Source organism: Nothobranchius furzeri, chromosome 4, assembly GCF_043380555.1.
Source record: "Nothobranchius furzeri strain GRZ-AD chromosome 4, NfurGRZ-RIMD1, whole genome shotgun sequence".
NCBI lineage: Eukaryota > Metazoa > Chordata > Actinopteri > Cyprinodontiformes > Nothobranchiidae > Nothobranchius > Nothobranchius furzeri.
In genome coordinates, this window is record NC_091744.1 from 8,940,708 (window position 1) to 8,954,742 (window position 14,035).

The window sequence follows — 14,035 nt, forward strand, 5'->3', positions numbered from 1 at the left end:
AATTTTCCACTTGTCCCCTCCTACTGGTTGAAAATGGAATTACAACTGTCTTAACTCATTCACTGCCAGCCGTTTCCTGATCAGTAAAGCCCTTCGCTGCCAGCGGTTTTCACCAATTTCATTGTTTTTTTTAAGACTCAGAACGTTGCACGCTAGGATGATGTCAACACCAAAACTACCAAAACAAAGAGGAGACTCGCCTCTTACATCAGGAAGAATCCGCACGTTTCGAGCGTCATCTGTTCTTTCATAGTCCGTTGTCAAATAGTGATCGGCAGAAGCTTTTCCGGTTGGTGTCTCACTTTTTTCACAGCAGCGGCCCAAAATGATCTCCTAACACATGGATTTTCTGCTTCACGTGACGTGTGACGTACGCGGATGAAGATCGGCTTTAGAGCTGGGATCTTTGTTCACACTATGCGGGGCCCGTTCCGATGCCCACACAATAAAAAAATGCTAATGATGAATTTAGTCGTCAATGGCAGTAAACCGTTGGATTTAAAACGACGACTTTTCTCGTCAATGGCAGTTAATGAGTTAAAAAACAACTGCCATGGACTGCTGTAGCTAGCGCTAACAGCAAGCTAATGCTAACTCGAGCCAACTTATACTAAAGAATGCCATGAAGTAAAGAGATCCACACTCTTCGACTAAAAATATTAGTACCTGCAAGTCCAGTAGCAACAAAGCCAGGCCACCATCAGTTCTTGCTAATGGAAAGCACATTGAATTGCCTCTGTGTATGAAATGTGCTATATAAATAAAGCTGCCTTGTCTAACAGTCTGTGATTTCATAGCCTTCTTTAGCTCCTTCAAACTAATGTAAGCCACACAGATGTTCACTCTGGTTTTAGCTCTTTGCTTCACCTCCAAGGTGCCATGATGCCAACATAAAAAGCTAAATTTGCCCTATTCTTGTGCTTCTCATTTACAGTTGGCAAACCGGATAAGCTAACAGCTAGCCTTTATATGAGCTACCACCACTGTAAATAGAAATTGTCATAAAGCAGGTAGATGCCTCCCACAAATGTTTCTACCCAAAAGACATAAATGTTCAATGCAGTCTCTGGTTAGCAGATGGCTACAGAGTGCTGTCCAATGTGAAATTACTTATTTCTGGCTCAAGAATCACTGAAACCAGTTTGAAAGCAATAGCTTAAGGTGTTGAAAACTCTTTAGTGTTACTTTAACACAGAAGGTTTCTGTATTTTATTTCAATTTTCATGATAAAAGATCCATTTATGCACTTTTAGGATGAAGAAATAAATGTCTTTATGTATCTGCTCTCAGGGAATCCGAGGGATCGATGGAGTCCAAGGTTCAAAGGGAAACATAGTGAGTGGAATACAAATATATAAACAACACTACAGCTGCAGTCATGCATGTTGTTTTACAACATGGATTGTTTTCTGTAACAGGGACCACAAGGAGAAATTGGAGCGCCTGGTCAGCAAGGCAATCCTGGGATCTTGGTGTGTGCAAAAACAAAAAATTCCAATGATTATAAATAACTGACTATAAGCGCTAAGGTGGGATCTCTTCTACAGGGGTTTCCTGGACCTCAGGGGTTAGTGGGACTACCAGGAGAGAAGGTAAGTTATTCTGTCTTTTATTAAAAGCTTCTTGAATGATTGACTTATTCCAGTCTCACAGGGCCCTCAAGGGAAGAAAGGGACGCGGGGCTTACCTGGTAATGACGGGCCGCCGGTATGTACATGCACTTCACTTTAATGACATCATGCATTCCTGAGACTTAAGTCCAAACCAAACAACCAGCGTTGCAGCGTTAAATGCAGACATTAACAATCTTGCCAACAGGGTCACCCTGGAAGAGAAGGCACTCCAGGTGAAAAGGGATTGCCGGTAGGTGAGATTCCTCTGAGGCTTTTTTTTAAAACTGTTACAAGCTACAAGAAGATTATTCAGCATGTGTGTGTGTTGATTGGTAGGGCCCCGTAGGAGTGCAAGGTCCCGTTGGTTACCCCGGACAACGAGGAGTTAAGGTAACACTGCAAAACTATACAGATTGACAGACACATAAACGCATACATGAGTATAAATATTTTTCTGTGAATTTCTAGTAAAATGTGTTTTTTTTTCTGTTTGACAGGGAGCAGATGGTATTAGAGGATTAAAAGGGAGCAAAGGAGAAAAAGTGAAGTCTTTCTACTTTTTAAATTCAGAATAAATAAACGATTATTTATAGGATCCAGGGTTTGTGTTGTCAGCTAAACACAAATCACCTTTTTTTCTGCCTGCAGGGTGAAGACGGTTTTCCGGGAGCCAAGGGAGAGATGGGAGCTAAGGGAGATGTTGGGGACAATGGAGCTACAGGGATCCGGGGTGAAGATGGACCTGAAGGGCCCAAAGGCCAGTTTGGTCCTCAGGGAGAGGCTGGTCCTGCTGGAATTCCTGGAGAAAAGGTCAGAAAAAACTAAACATTCATGAATATATTTCTGAGCCAAGTGTTTGAAGTAAAGCCTCTTACCATCTGATTATTCCAGGGGAAACTGGGAGTTCCAGGACTGCCGGGATATCCGGGGCGACAGGGGCCCAAAGTAAAATGAAACAAAATGGTCTAAATTATTACTTTAAACACAGTAAAGCTCTTTTTAAGTGTGTGTGTGTGTGTGTGTGTGTGTGTGTGTGTGTGTGTGTGTGTGTGTGTGTGTGTGCGCGCGCGTATTTTCTTGCTTTTCAGGGTTCTGATGGTTTTGTTGGTGCAGTGGGACCTGCTGGAGAAAAAGGGAAGAAGGTAAGTAGAACATTCCGAAGTCGCCTGTATCAGGATACAAAACATGATCTTTTGAATATCTTGATCGTATTGTGATGAATCAGGGTCCAGCAGGACAACCAGGAGGTGGAGGCCAGAGGGGGTCAAACGTGAGTACTGCCTAACAGTATTCTATGGTTACCCAAAATGTACATGATGAGTTTTTGAACCCAAAATCAGACCAGATCAGATCTCCAGGGGTTTTCTTGGCTAATAGTTCTTTTAAATATGCTGTGGAGGTTTGTAGCATTAGTTTAAATTTAAATAAGTATCAAAGTAAAAATTGGAGGTTTACATTTGCTTTTTTATTTAGCCAATTTCTGGTTTGTAATTCTTATTGAAGTCTGTTATCAGTAAAAGCATGTGGTGTTCAGGAAGCACCCTTGTTTATATATGATCTGAACTTACCTGGAGAATGAGGTGTTGCCCCACTGCACAGGAATCAGAGCTTTTTGTTCACACCGATTCAAAGCTGCATCTTGCTTTTTTTCCTTTGGCAGGGTGCACGAGGTGCCAGAGGGGCGAGAGGCCCCACTGGGAAACCGGGAGAAAAGGTTCACTGACTCTCTTCCCATGCTACTTCATGATTTCTGTTATCTGAGTTTCCATCCTTCACTGCTCTTATGTTCTTCTTTCATCTCATATGTTTCCAGGGAGCCTCAGGACATGATGGGCCTCCTGGATCTCCTGGAGAAAGAGTAAAACAAACACTACCACAAATAATATCAGCTGAGTGGTTGAATTGAATAATGGTTTGTTTTAAATGAGAGATGTTTCTGCTTTAGGGACCTCAAGGGCCACAAGGAAGAAATGGAGAACCAGGACCTAAAGGGTCGAGTGTGAGTAACAAAAAAAGAGTTGCAGACTTTCATTAATAACACAGGCATGCAAACTTAGGGCCAATTCATCAGTTTCAGATTCACCTAACTCTTTCTTCACCTGGATCAGAAAAAAACAGTGTCTTACTGAGCTGTGACTGATGGCAACACATCTTAAATGGCTTTTAAGACAGAGTTGCAAAAAATTTCTCGAAACTTTTGCGAAGGCTATACATTTTGTCTCAAGGTGTCATTCTCTTATCCCTGGGATTTTAAACACCTTTGTCCCAGGCTTCTGGACCTCATCTGGAATTCTCCTTCATTCAGGCCTAGTCCACACGTAGCCGGGGTTTTTTGAAAACGAATATTCGCCCCTCCAAAAACTTGCATCCACACCACCGCGTTTTAAAAACAAACTCTGTCCACACGTACCCGGATAAATACGTTGTTAAGGACATGCCAGACCTGTAGGCGGCAGTACTTCCCCCGTTCTTAACCTCATCCTTCGTCTGTGGTCTTCCGCAAGGAGCAGTAATTCCGCTTGCAAAAACAAACAAGCAGAAAGCGCTTGGACAATTGATGGATCGGGTAGTGACAGAGCGCAGCTCTGAAGGCTTCCATGATGCTGGCTAGTGTAAACACAGGTCGCACACGTGATGTCAGCATTTTTTGTCACGGAAAGTGACGTTGCGGACCTTAAAACTCCGGTTATGTCTGTCCACACGCAGACACCCAAAACGGAGAAAACGCAGATCTTCACTTTGGCTGGAGTTTTTAAAAAACTCCGTTTTCGTGTGGATGACAGGCCAAAACGTAGAAGAATATCTACGTTTTGGCAGATCCCCGGCTACGTGTGGACAGGGCCTTAGATTCTGCGCACCAAAAAATGCAAGAAAAAGAAGAGACCTCTGGGAGGCATTGGCAACCGTATTACAAATATAATCAGGGCAACTTGTGTACAAACTGAAACATAATTAAGATATTTTGTGATGAACTGAGACAAGATGGTCCACACAATATCTCCATGACCATTGCAATTTGTTTGCATATATGCCATTTGCTCCAAGTGACCTGATCATATTTATTATTTCTTCCTAAAGAATGATGTGCACAAATTCATTGTGATTCCAAATAAAATTTGGCATTCTTTCTCACAATTTTGTGTTTATGACACTCATTACAGCTCTGACAACCTATTTTTCAAAAAAATAAAAAAAAATCTTCTAAATAAGAAGGAAGCCTGATTAGTGTGACACCTACAGGATTCCTAACAAAGTGAAAGCTGGTACAAAATCTGAAGATTGGCTTTCTGCTCTAATGGTGCCTGTCATTTTCTGCAGGTGTGATTTTATTCCTAAAATCTCTGTTCATAACACAAATGGCAGCAACAACTAAACTCTCTAAAACTAACATTGAAGACGATTTGGATTCAGTTTTAAATGATTCATGTGTTGTAACTCAGATATGAAATCTCATTTTATAACATCATTAAATAGGTTGGCGGTATTTTATTCTGATTAGTAAATTAGAAAATAATAATGTGTTAAATATATACTTCTTGAGCCTGAGGATCCCCTATTGTGGGTAAAAAATGTTTAGCATCAAAATGTATATCCTATACATCAATAAATATCATCAAGCTGTACCTCTGCAAAAACTGCAGAACCTGGACTACAAGACCAAATAAACATTTTTTACGTTTTCTAAACACAACTATGAATCATGACAAATCGCTCTTTGTGAAGAAAAGAAAGAAAATTTCAATGTTTTTACTGTTATGCTTTGTAGTTGTTATAAAGCAGGAAGTAACTTTGTCCATTTGAACCTGAGAGCAGGAGGGACAAGCATACGTACTACGTACAGCATTCATCATGTAGCCCTCCGTAGAACTTCCATTGAACTCTACACTACACCTCTCTCTCTCTCTCTCTCTCTCTCTCTCTCTCTCTCTCTCTCTCTCTCTCTCTCTCTCTCTCTCTCTCTCTCTCTCTCTCTCTACATTAGCAATGCTCTGCTGCCACCTAGTGTTCAGTGTAATACACAACATTTACAATGTTCCACCCCCATTTACACTTAATCAGTAACACATATACTAATATTTACACATCCCAACAAATCCCACAATGGTTACCTTTATAACAAAACCAAAGTAACCAAATAGACCTTGTGGTTACAGAAATGTACTGATTAAAGTGTGCATCTAACATTATTTTTAATTTTTTTTAAATTGCATGAATGATTAAATCTTGAATGATTAAAATGTGATTAATCAAGATTAATTAATTGCAAAGCCTTTAATTAATTAGATTAAGTCCCACCCCTAAGTTTTAGCCATTACAGAGTAAACACAATTTTGCATTGCCATTGTCACAGCATCTAGAGTTTTAACGAATGAAAGTGATTAATAAAACCGTTTTGTCCATTCAGACCAGATAAGATGATGGGGGAGCCAAATCTTTCCAAACCACAGAGACAAGCTTTGGAGATGGTTCTAACTGTGGGAAGCAAAAGTTTCTGAACAACATTCAATCTCGAACGAAATCTTTGTCATGCTCTGTACAAAACTCAATAACCATGGTATTGGAAAGACTGATACATAAAAAAACACACACACACATGCCCTATGCTGCATTTGTAGGGTCCAGCTGGAAAGGATGGACTTCCAGGTCACCCAGGTCAGCGAGGAGAACCGGTGAGTTTGATTAAAGAAGCTCATGTGCTTTTATTTTTGAAGATTCTTGTTTCTACATGTTTACACTGAAAAGGAGCTTGCAATATTAAATCAGAAAGTCTGTTATTTATTTGTTGTTTCTTTTGCAGGGTTTCCAAGGAAAAACAGGATCCCCAGGACCTCCCGGTGTGGTGGGACCGCAGGTTGGAAGATCCATATGGCAGCATTACTGTGTGTCATGTTTTTTTGGTGAGATACTCTTAGTAATGTGCCTATGTTTGTTTTAAGGGCAAATCAGGAGAATCTGGTCCAATAGGAGACAGAGGTCATCCTGGAGCACCTGGTGTGCCCGGAGAGCACGGCTTACCTGGAGCCGCCGGGAAAGAGGGTGGAAAGGTCATGACACAGAAATTACTATTGTGTCACAGAAAAACATTTCTTTAAATGGCATAATAATGTGAAATTGCGTGGAACCGTTAATTTTCTTTTAGATTTGATCAAATTGACTGTAATGTCAGTCTTTCTTAACAGGAGATTACCTCATTTTTAAACTCTGCGAAGCAGTTGGAGATCAGAATTCCTTCAAGGAATTCTGGGTGTTTGATGTTTTTCTTTTTTCCCTTCGTGTTTATCATCTTTCAGGGGGATCCTGGCTTACCTGGAACTTCTGGGAAGAGTGGTCCACCTGGTCTGAAAGGGTTCAGAGGGAGCAGAGGAGCTCCTGGAGTTATGGTGAGTTATGGTGACCAACTACTATTCATAAAAATGACCTGAAATCTCAGGATTTTCTTTTCAACTGGATTTAAAGTAAAACATTTCTTTGATATTTCAAGGGACCACCTGGTCTGAAAGGATCATCTGGACCTGGTGGATCATCAGGGGTCATTGTGAGTCATGGTGTAGTGTTTTTGTTTGTTGTGTATTTTAAAAGGGAAACGAGTACAGAATAAGTAATAATCTTGTTCCTGCTTCCATATTTACTGTAACCATAGAACTTTTACTTATGTGGACATTTGCTGTTTGCAGGGACCAACAGGAGAAAGAGGTCCTCCAGGACCAGCTGGAGCTATTGGACAGCCGGGTCGCACCGGAGCAATCGGAGGACCCGGACCAATGGGAGAAAAGGGAGAACCTGTAATTAACCCGTTCTCTATTTTAGTGTTTGATCATTTTTTTCCATTAGTTATCATTTGTTTCTGCTGCTATTGTAGATCAGCTCAAACTAGGTGATTGGAAATAAAACATTTTACGTATTCAGGTTTAGTTGGAATAGCTCATATTTTTAGTTTACATCCTAGTTGCACTTTTTAAAAAGGGTTTATTTTGTCTTAGGGTGAGAAGGGACCAATAGGACCCGCAGGCCAGGATGGGGATCAGGGACCAGTAGGGATGCCTGGAGCTACGGGCCCTGCGGGACCACCTGGAGATGATGGGGACAAGGTAAATTTTGTGTGTCTGAGAACCAGCAAGGATGAGCCACTGTGTGTGTGTGTGTGTGTGTGTGTGTGTGTGTGTGTGTGTGTGTCTGCAGTGATATACATGTATTGTGTGTTTGTGTCCACAGGGAGAGCAGGGAGGACCTGGACAGAAAGGCAGCAAGGGGGACAAAGGAGAAGCAGTGAGTATGGAGACAGAAAAGTGCAACAACATGGATGTCAGGAGATCTGTTCATGTCTCAGTTTTTGTTCCTTTCAACTCTTCCTACAGGGGCCTGCAGGTCCTACTGGTACTCAGGGGCCAGTTGGTCAGTCAGGACTTCCAGTGAGTCTTTGTTTTTCCAAAAAATATTGTTCATCTTTGTTTAGTTATTTGAAAATTAAAACTTTTAGTCAGGCCACCTTTGGTATGATGTTTAATAGCTTTTATTATAGTTGAGTGCTGGAGGAGAACAGTTTGTTTCATGTCTGATTCAAATATCAATAACCTAAACCCTGTCTCATTCATGTTGCATAATCTCACTGTTTCAAGTAAAGCTTAAAGGTGCAATGTGTAAGAATGTTGCAGAGAAATAATCACAAAACAGTCTAATGTCTCAGTCATGGTGCAAGGAAGGTTACACTTAAACAGAGTTGCAGGCTGGGTGGTTGCCAGTTTTTCTCCTCCATACTTCCTGGTTCTGGAACTAATCAAATTTGAGCAGGGCTGCCTACTTTAGAAAAACGCCATGGGGGGGGGGGGGGGGGGGGGGGGGGGTTTGCTTTTTTTCAGCACGAGATATTGGAGGTTTGGCATGAAGGTGTGTGAAGATGGTCAAATGCATGGCAGCCCTGTCTGAGCCCACAAAGCTGCCAAGTAGTAAAGAAGGCCAGAGGCTATCATTGAGCTAACAATGCTAACAAAAAAAATCATCTGCTCTAAAAGTTTGTCAAGCTACTTTTTCAATTACCAACAATTCAATATTACTGTGAAATGTATTTATACTTATCAACGTACTGTGTATGTTTATGTTTATGTATTTAGCAGACGCTTTTGTCCAAAACGACTTACAAGTGTATGACTCGTCTTTGCTCGACATCTAGAATCGCCTAGAGCTAATCCATAACTGGCAACTGTTGATCAGACTGGACTCATTTGTTTTGATACGCAGGCTGCAGTACCCAAATTTAACCACAGGACGTCAGTCTTACTTTTGCACCTTAAAAATGTCGCCTCATTGTTACCAACACCACTGCATCACTGTTTTCACCTGTATTCACATTCCTATTTGCACACCAGGGCGTAGATGGATTGTTAGGTCCTCGGGGCCAGCAGGGCATGTACGGTCCAAAAGGTGATGAGGGACTGCGTGGCTTTAAGGGTGCTAAAGGACCAAGAGGATTACAGGTGATATTTGTAAAAATAAACAATAAAACATTAACATCTAAAGAGCTTAACCAGTTCTGTTTGTGTTGCTAAGGGCATGCCTGGTCTACCTGGAGAAAAGGGTGAGAGTGGACACGTTGGATTAATGGTGAGCTCCGGTTGTGTTTAAATTAATCTTCATTTTTGCTAAGATTGTTAAATATTGAAGCGAAATTTTCCTCATCAATGTGTTTTAGGGTCCACCAGGGCAACAAGGCCCCGCTGGTGCTCAAGGACCTATTGGGGGAATTGTAAGTATATATGAATACAACAATTTCGATATTTGAGTCAAGTTCAACGACCTGTTAGAAATTCTTAGTGAATACTTTGAGTCTTTGTGGTGTACAGGGACAGACTGGTAGACCGGGGATGATTGGACAACCAGGCAGTGTTGGAGAAAAGGTAAAAAATACACATATGGACCCTTTAAAAAAACTTGACTTAAATGTTGTATTTCTACATATTTTGTGTTAACATTACCTTTAGGGAGAGGATGGAGAGGCAGGTGATCCTGGACCAGTTGGTATTTCAGGAAGACCAGTGAGTTTCATCTTTTGGGACAACATTTCATTTATTCAAATATAAACTTTCACAAATCATCTTCACATTATCGTAAAATAAGCAAAAACATTTTTGTAACATTATATGTTTGGTCACTGGCCTCCTCCATCACTACAGGGAGATAAAGGAGACCAGGGGGAAAAGGGGGACGCGGGTCTTCCAGGAGCAGCAGGTCCTGCAGGAGCCAGGGGCCCTCCAGGAGATGATGGAGCCAAGGGGAATGCTGTGAGAGACACATTTAAAAAACAACAGAATCTTTTTGGTGCAGCAGAAGTAGTTCGCAGTCAACACTCTCACGCTCAATATTTGGTCTAAACTTAAAGAAATAAAAAATTTGGTAACATAACACTTGACAGACAGGTTTGATAAATCATTTATCCCAGAGGGAAAATGAAGCATCCAGCTGCATCTTTAAAAACACACAGTGAATAAATGATTGTAAAAATAAGAGAAAAACATGAAAATAGCTAATTGGAATCTAAGATTGAGTTTAGATGGATGTGTCTGCCATAATTAGCTCAAAATGAGTAAAAGCAGGACGAAGTGAATCTGTGCCAAAGTTAAATATCACACTTACAATTCTGACTTGATTAATTGAATGTTTGTGACCTCTCTGCTGCAGCTGGGATGAGACATACACACTAATGAACAGTCTTTCTGTCAAACACAGCCATTGAACACACTCCTCATTCTGGTGTATTTGATTTAAAAATCCCACAAACACTTAATAAAATACAAAATGCATACAACTGTTTTTCTGCAGATGGGTTACAGATATCTTGCTTTCTTCTGTATGTAATATTCAGGCTGCAGCTTGATTAAACTGAATCTATGTTTACTGTAAATACTCAGCTTGTTGTGAGCTTCTAACATAAGTGGGTCTTTGTGATTTATTGCTGCTACAACACAGTAAAACTTTGAATACTCATTTTTTTAAACCACTGGTTATTTTTGGTTCATCCAATGTTGCTCCAGTTTTTTGTGCTGCTAAGGTCAGCAGTGAAGTACGTCCACTTGCAGCAAATGTCCCCAGTAAGAGAAAAGATGGGTCTTGCTTTCAGACTTTATATCTGTTTAACCAGTAGAGGGTTAGGCATATTTTCTGGAAATAATTTACCTTTTGCAAGCTCTGTTTCCTATAAAAGCAGGATCTATCCTATTAAGATATTGATTTAATTGTTGGATTAACTGGATGCATTTAAATGAATTAATGAGTCATCACTTTGGTTTGAGAAAAACCCTTAGTCATTCATAGAGAGGATCTCAAATAGAAATCTAAGTCCACATTTCACACAATGTAAAGGTCAAATCAAAATCTAAAAGTTAAATGTTAAATCCAAGGCTAAATATTAAATCTAACTCTATGTCTAAGTTTAATTTTGAAATGTGATCTTAATGGTAAATGTAAATGTAAACTCTGAATCAAAATGTTAAATCTCCAGAGTCATGATGGGATCATAAACTTAGACTGTGCTCCAGATTTTATCTGCAGAAACTTTTCTCCTTTTTGTTATACTTTTCAACATGAAATCTTCATGTCTGAGGCGGGAGAGACTTTTCGGTGTTATACATTATCTTCATAGCCTTTAAAGGTAGAAATATTCACACACTTTGTCATCCAATCTGCCTGTAGTTACTCCACCTTCGTAGCACTAAGGAGAGCCTGTTGTATGGTGCAGCACAAACTCCACTTTATCCTCTCCACAGGGCCCGATAGGTCTGACAGGTGACCTCGGACAGCAGGGAGAAGCTGGTCCCAACGTGAGTGTCTTCTAGTTTTTCTTTGACGTTTTTGTCTTCTTTGGTTCCCCTGCAAAGCGCTGCTTCATGCTGTGCTTATCTGTTTTATGTCTGTAAAGTTATAAAATCCTTTGTTTTAAGGACAATCTCTGCAGAAATATTTGACTGTGATATGTTTTAAGCAAAATTTTAGTTTTAATGAAAAAGTGAGAGGACATTAGGCACATTTTGAAGTGGCATGATCCAAACAGGCACCACTACTGGAACATTTGAGGTTTTCCTTATCAATAATAAATTACAATCTAACCATACATTACTTGGTATATATGTTGTGTGTGTGGATGTGTGTTTGTGTGTGTGTGGGTGGGCTGGTGTGTGTGTGTGTGTGTGCGTGTGTCTGCTCTGTCTTCTCGATCCCCAGTGAGTCGTGGAGGATGGCTGCTTATACCGAGCCAGGATCCTCTGGAGGTTTCTTCCTGTTAAAAGGGAGTTTTCCTCTTCACTGTCGCTAAATGCTTGCTTAGTATGAGGATTGATGTAAAGTCACTGACACTGGTCAGTGACTTGATGCAATCTGCTGGGTTCCTTATATAGGAAACCTTTTACTGATTGGCTTAATGAGCTGACCTATGTTGGAACGTTTAACTTGTGAAGTGCCTCGAGACGACTCTTGTCGGGATTTGGCACTAAATAAATAAACTTGAATTGAATTGAACATGCATCAGCTCTACTTATGCTTATTTTGTGGTTGTGGTTGCTTGATGGACTGAGAGTGCTGTTCTGTTTTAAGACAGATGTGTTTGTTGTGTTGTGTAGTTGTTTCTGCCCACAGTTTTCCTTTCCTCATTAGGGTATCGATGGCCTTCCTGGATCTAAAGGAGATATTGGCGATCCTGGAAAATCTGTGAGCTTATTTTTCTAAATTTTAGCATCCTCAGCAGCATTTGGTTCATTCATACAAAAAATGACCTGATTTGTCATCAGGGACCACCAGGACCACCAGGTGAGCCGGGACCTCCGGGACCTCCTGGGCGAAGGGTGTGTGTAGTTTTCATTTCTCATTTTATCCCCTAAATATGGCAGCATTTTTTCTTTTGCTGTAAACTCATATTTTAATCTTTTAGGGCCATTTGGGGAAACCAGGGAAAGAGGGAAAAGGAGGTTTAAAAGGAACAAAGGTAAGAAGTGGAAATAAATTCCCTTAATTATCATCAGAATTTCAACAGTGTGTCCCATTTTTTCATCACTTCAGGGAGCTCCTGGATTGGAAGGTCCCATTGGAAAGACAGGGCCCGTTGGAGCTCAGGGGCATCCTGGGAATCCCGGTCCCCAGGGACTGAGGGGAATCCCCGGCCCTGCTGTAAGACCATATGACAAATGCAAAGATAAAAAAATTAATAAAGCACAAATAGACAGAAGCTCATTATTATCTTTTGTTTTTCCAGGGTGAGCAGGGTTTAAACGGACCACCGGGTCAGACAGGACCTCCAGGTCCCATGGTGAGATCATTGATTATTGAAAGATGACAAGCTAATGTTACAGATTTTTTCTGTTAAACATTCTATTCACAAAACAAAGATTTTGTTACAAGTTTGGGTTTTGTAAAGTGGGAATAATAAACTTTTGACCAGCAAGTTAACCACATTTTAGTCTCTTTATGATGCCGTGAGTACATTATAATAATAATAAAAACCTACTAAACAAAGAAATATAGAGATGTTCAAACAAAAATGATCATTAAATGTCATTATAACATTAATACATACTATAATTGTTATATTGTTGACAAGCTGAGTTTAAAACATTGAGTTCATTATTACCTTGCTATTATTATTACTTGTCTAGACTAGCTGGCTGCTATTTGACACAATTATTGATAATTTATTCTAAAATAACTAGTATATATATTTTTATATATATATATATATATATATATATATATATATATATATATATATATATATATATATATATATATATATATATATATATATATATATATATATATACATACATACATACACCGTAATTTCCGGAATATAGAGCGCACCTCAATATAGGCCGCACCAAAAAAAAAAAAGTTTTCTACACACACACGCCGGACTAGAATACAAGCCGCGGCACAGCAGCCACGTGCAGGTCTCTGGCGCACAGCGCATGTATGTCATGGTCTGCGTTTGCCCCTTCCTTCATGTGCCTCCTGGTGTTTCTCCATCCTCTCTAGATTCCCTTCTGTGTCTCATAGCGCCCTCATGTGTCCTTTAGTCTACGTCTCAATTATGTGTCTTATGTTTTTAGCCCTTTTAAAGTCCTTTCCTCCCAGGTCCTGTGTTATTCATTCATCCCCAGCCCTCCAGGTCTTCCTTCTCGTTCTGTAGCTCCAGCCTCTTTGTCCCCAGCTCGGTGTGTGTGTGGCCGTTCCCCTGCTCAGTGTTTGTATGTGTATGTGTTTGTGTGAGTCCTCCCTCAGTCTTAGGTTTAGTTTTTGGTTTAGGTTTGTCTGCCCTCCATTGGTTCTGTTTCCCCCATTTAGATAATTTGTGTCACCTGCCTTCCCTCAAGCCCTCACTCCACACACCTGCTTCCTGTTTCCTTAATTGTTCTCCCTGTGTATTTAAGCCCTGTCTTGTC

General features: G+C 40.4%; 1 protein-coding gene across 1 annotated transcript in view; it reads left to right on the forward strand.

Annotated features, from left to right (window-relative positions):
- LOC107389909 (collagen alpha-1(XI) chain) overlaps positions 1-14,035 on the forward strand; it is a 60,745-nt gene that overhangs the window by 29,743 nt on the left and 16,967 nt on the right. Inside the window, exons 22-56 of the mRNA XM_015966322.3 lie at positions 1,291-1,335; positions 1,419-1,472; positions 1,548-1,592; positions 1,654-1,707; positions 1,819-1,863; positions 1,950-2,003; positions 2,111-2,155; positions 2,262-2,423; positions 2,505-2,558; positions 2,702-2,755; positions 2,839-2,883; positions 3,274-3,327; positions 3,427-3,471; positions 3,559-3,612; positions 6,230-6,283; positions 6,412-6,465; positions 6,551-6,658; positions 6,905-6,994; positions 7,096-7,149; positions 7,289-7,396; positions 7,595-7,702; positions 7,827-7,880; positions 7,970-8,023; positions 8,978-9,085; positions 9,159-9,212; positions 9,301-9,354; positions 9,452-9,505; positions 9,590-9,643; positions 9,782-9,889; positions 11,372-11,425; positions 12,255-12,308; positions 12,389-12,442; positions 12,529-12,582; positions 12,657-12,764; positions 12,850-12,903. Coding sequence (XP_015821808.1) covers positions 1,291-1,335; positions 1,419-1,472; positions 1,548-1,592; positions 1,654-1,707; positions 1,819-1,863; positions 1,950-2,003; positions 2,111-2,155; positions 2,262-2,423; positions 2,505-2,558; positions 2,702-2,755; positions 2,839-2,883; positions 3,274-3,327; positions 3,427-3,471; positions 3,559-3,612; positions 6,230-6,283; positions 6,412-6,465; positions 6,551-6,658; positions 6,905-6,994; positions 7,096-7,149; positions 7,289-7,396; positions 7,595-7,702; positions 7,827-7,880; positions 7,970-8,023; positions 8,978-9,085; positions 9,159-9,212; positions 9,301-9,354; positions 9,452-9,505; positions 9,590-9,643; positions 9,782-9,889; positions 11,372-11,425; positions 12,255-12,308; positions 12,389-12,442; positions 12,529-12,582; positions 12,657-12,764; positions 12,850-12,903 — 2,304 coding nt within the window. The remainder of the gene's footprint in view (positions 1-1,290; positions 1,336-1,418; positions 1,473-1,547; positions 1,593-1,653; positions 1,708-1,818; positions 1,864-1,949; positions 2,004-2,110; positions 2,156-2,261; positions 2,424-2,504; positions 2,559-2,701; positions 2,756-2,838; positions 2,884-3,273; positions 3,328-3,426; positions 3,472-3,558; positions 3,613-6,229; positions 6,284-6,411; positions 6,466-6,550; positions 6,659-6,904; positions 6,995-7,095; positions 7,150-7,288; positions 7,397-7,594; positions 7,703-7,826; positions 7,881-7,969; positions 8,024-8,977; positions 9,086-9,158; positions 9,213-9,300; positions 9,355-9,451; positions 9,506-9,589; positions 9,644-9,781; positions 9,890-11,371; positions 11,426-12,254; positions 12,309-12,388; positions 12,443-12,528; positions 12,583-12,656; positions 12,765-12,849; positions 12,904-14,035) is intronic.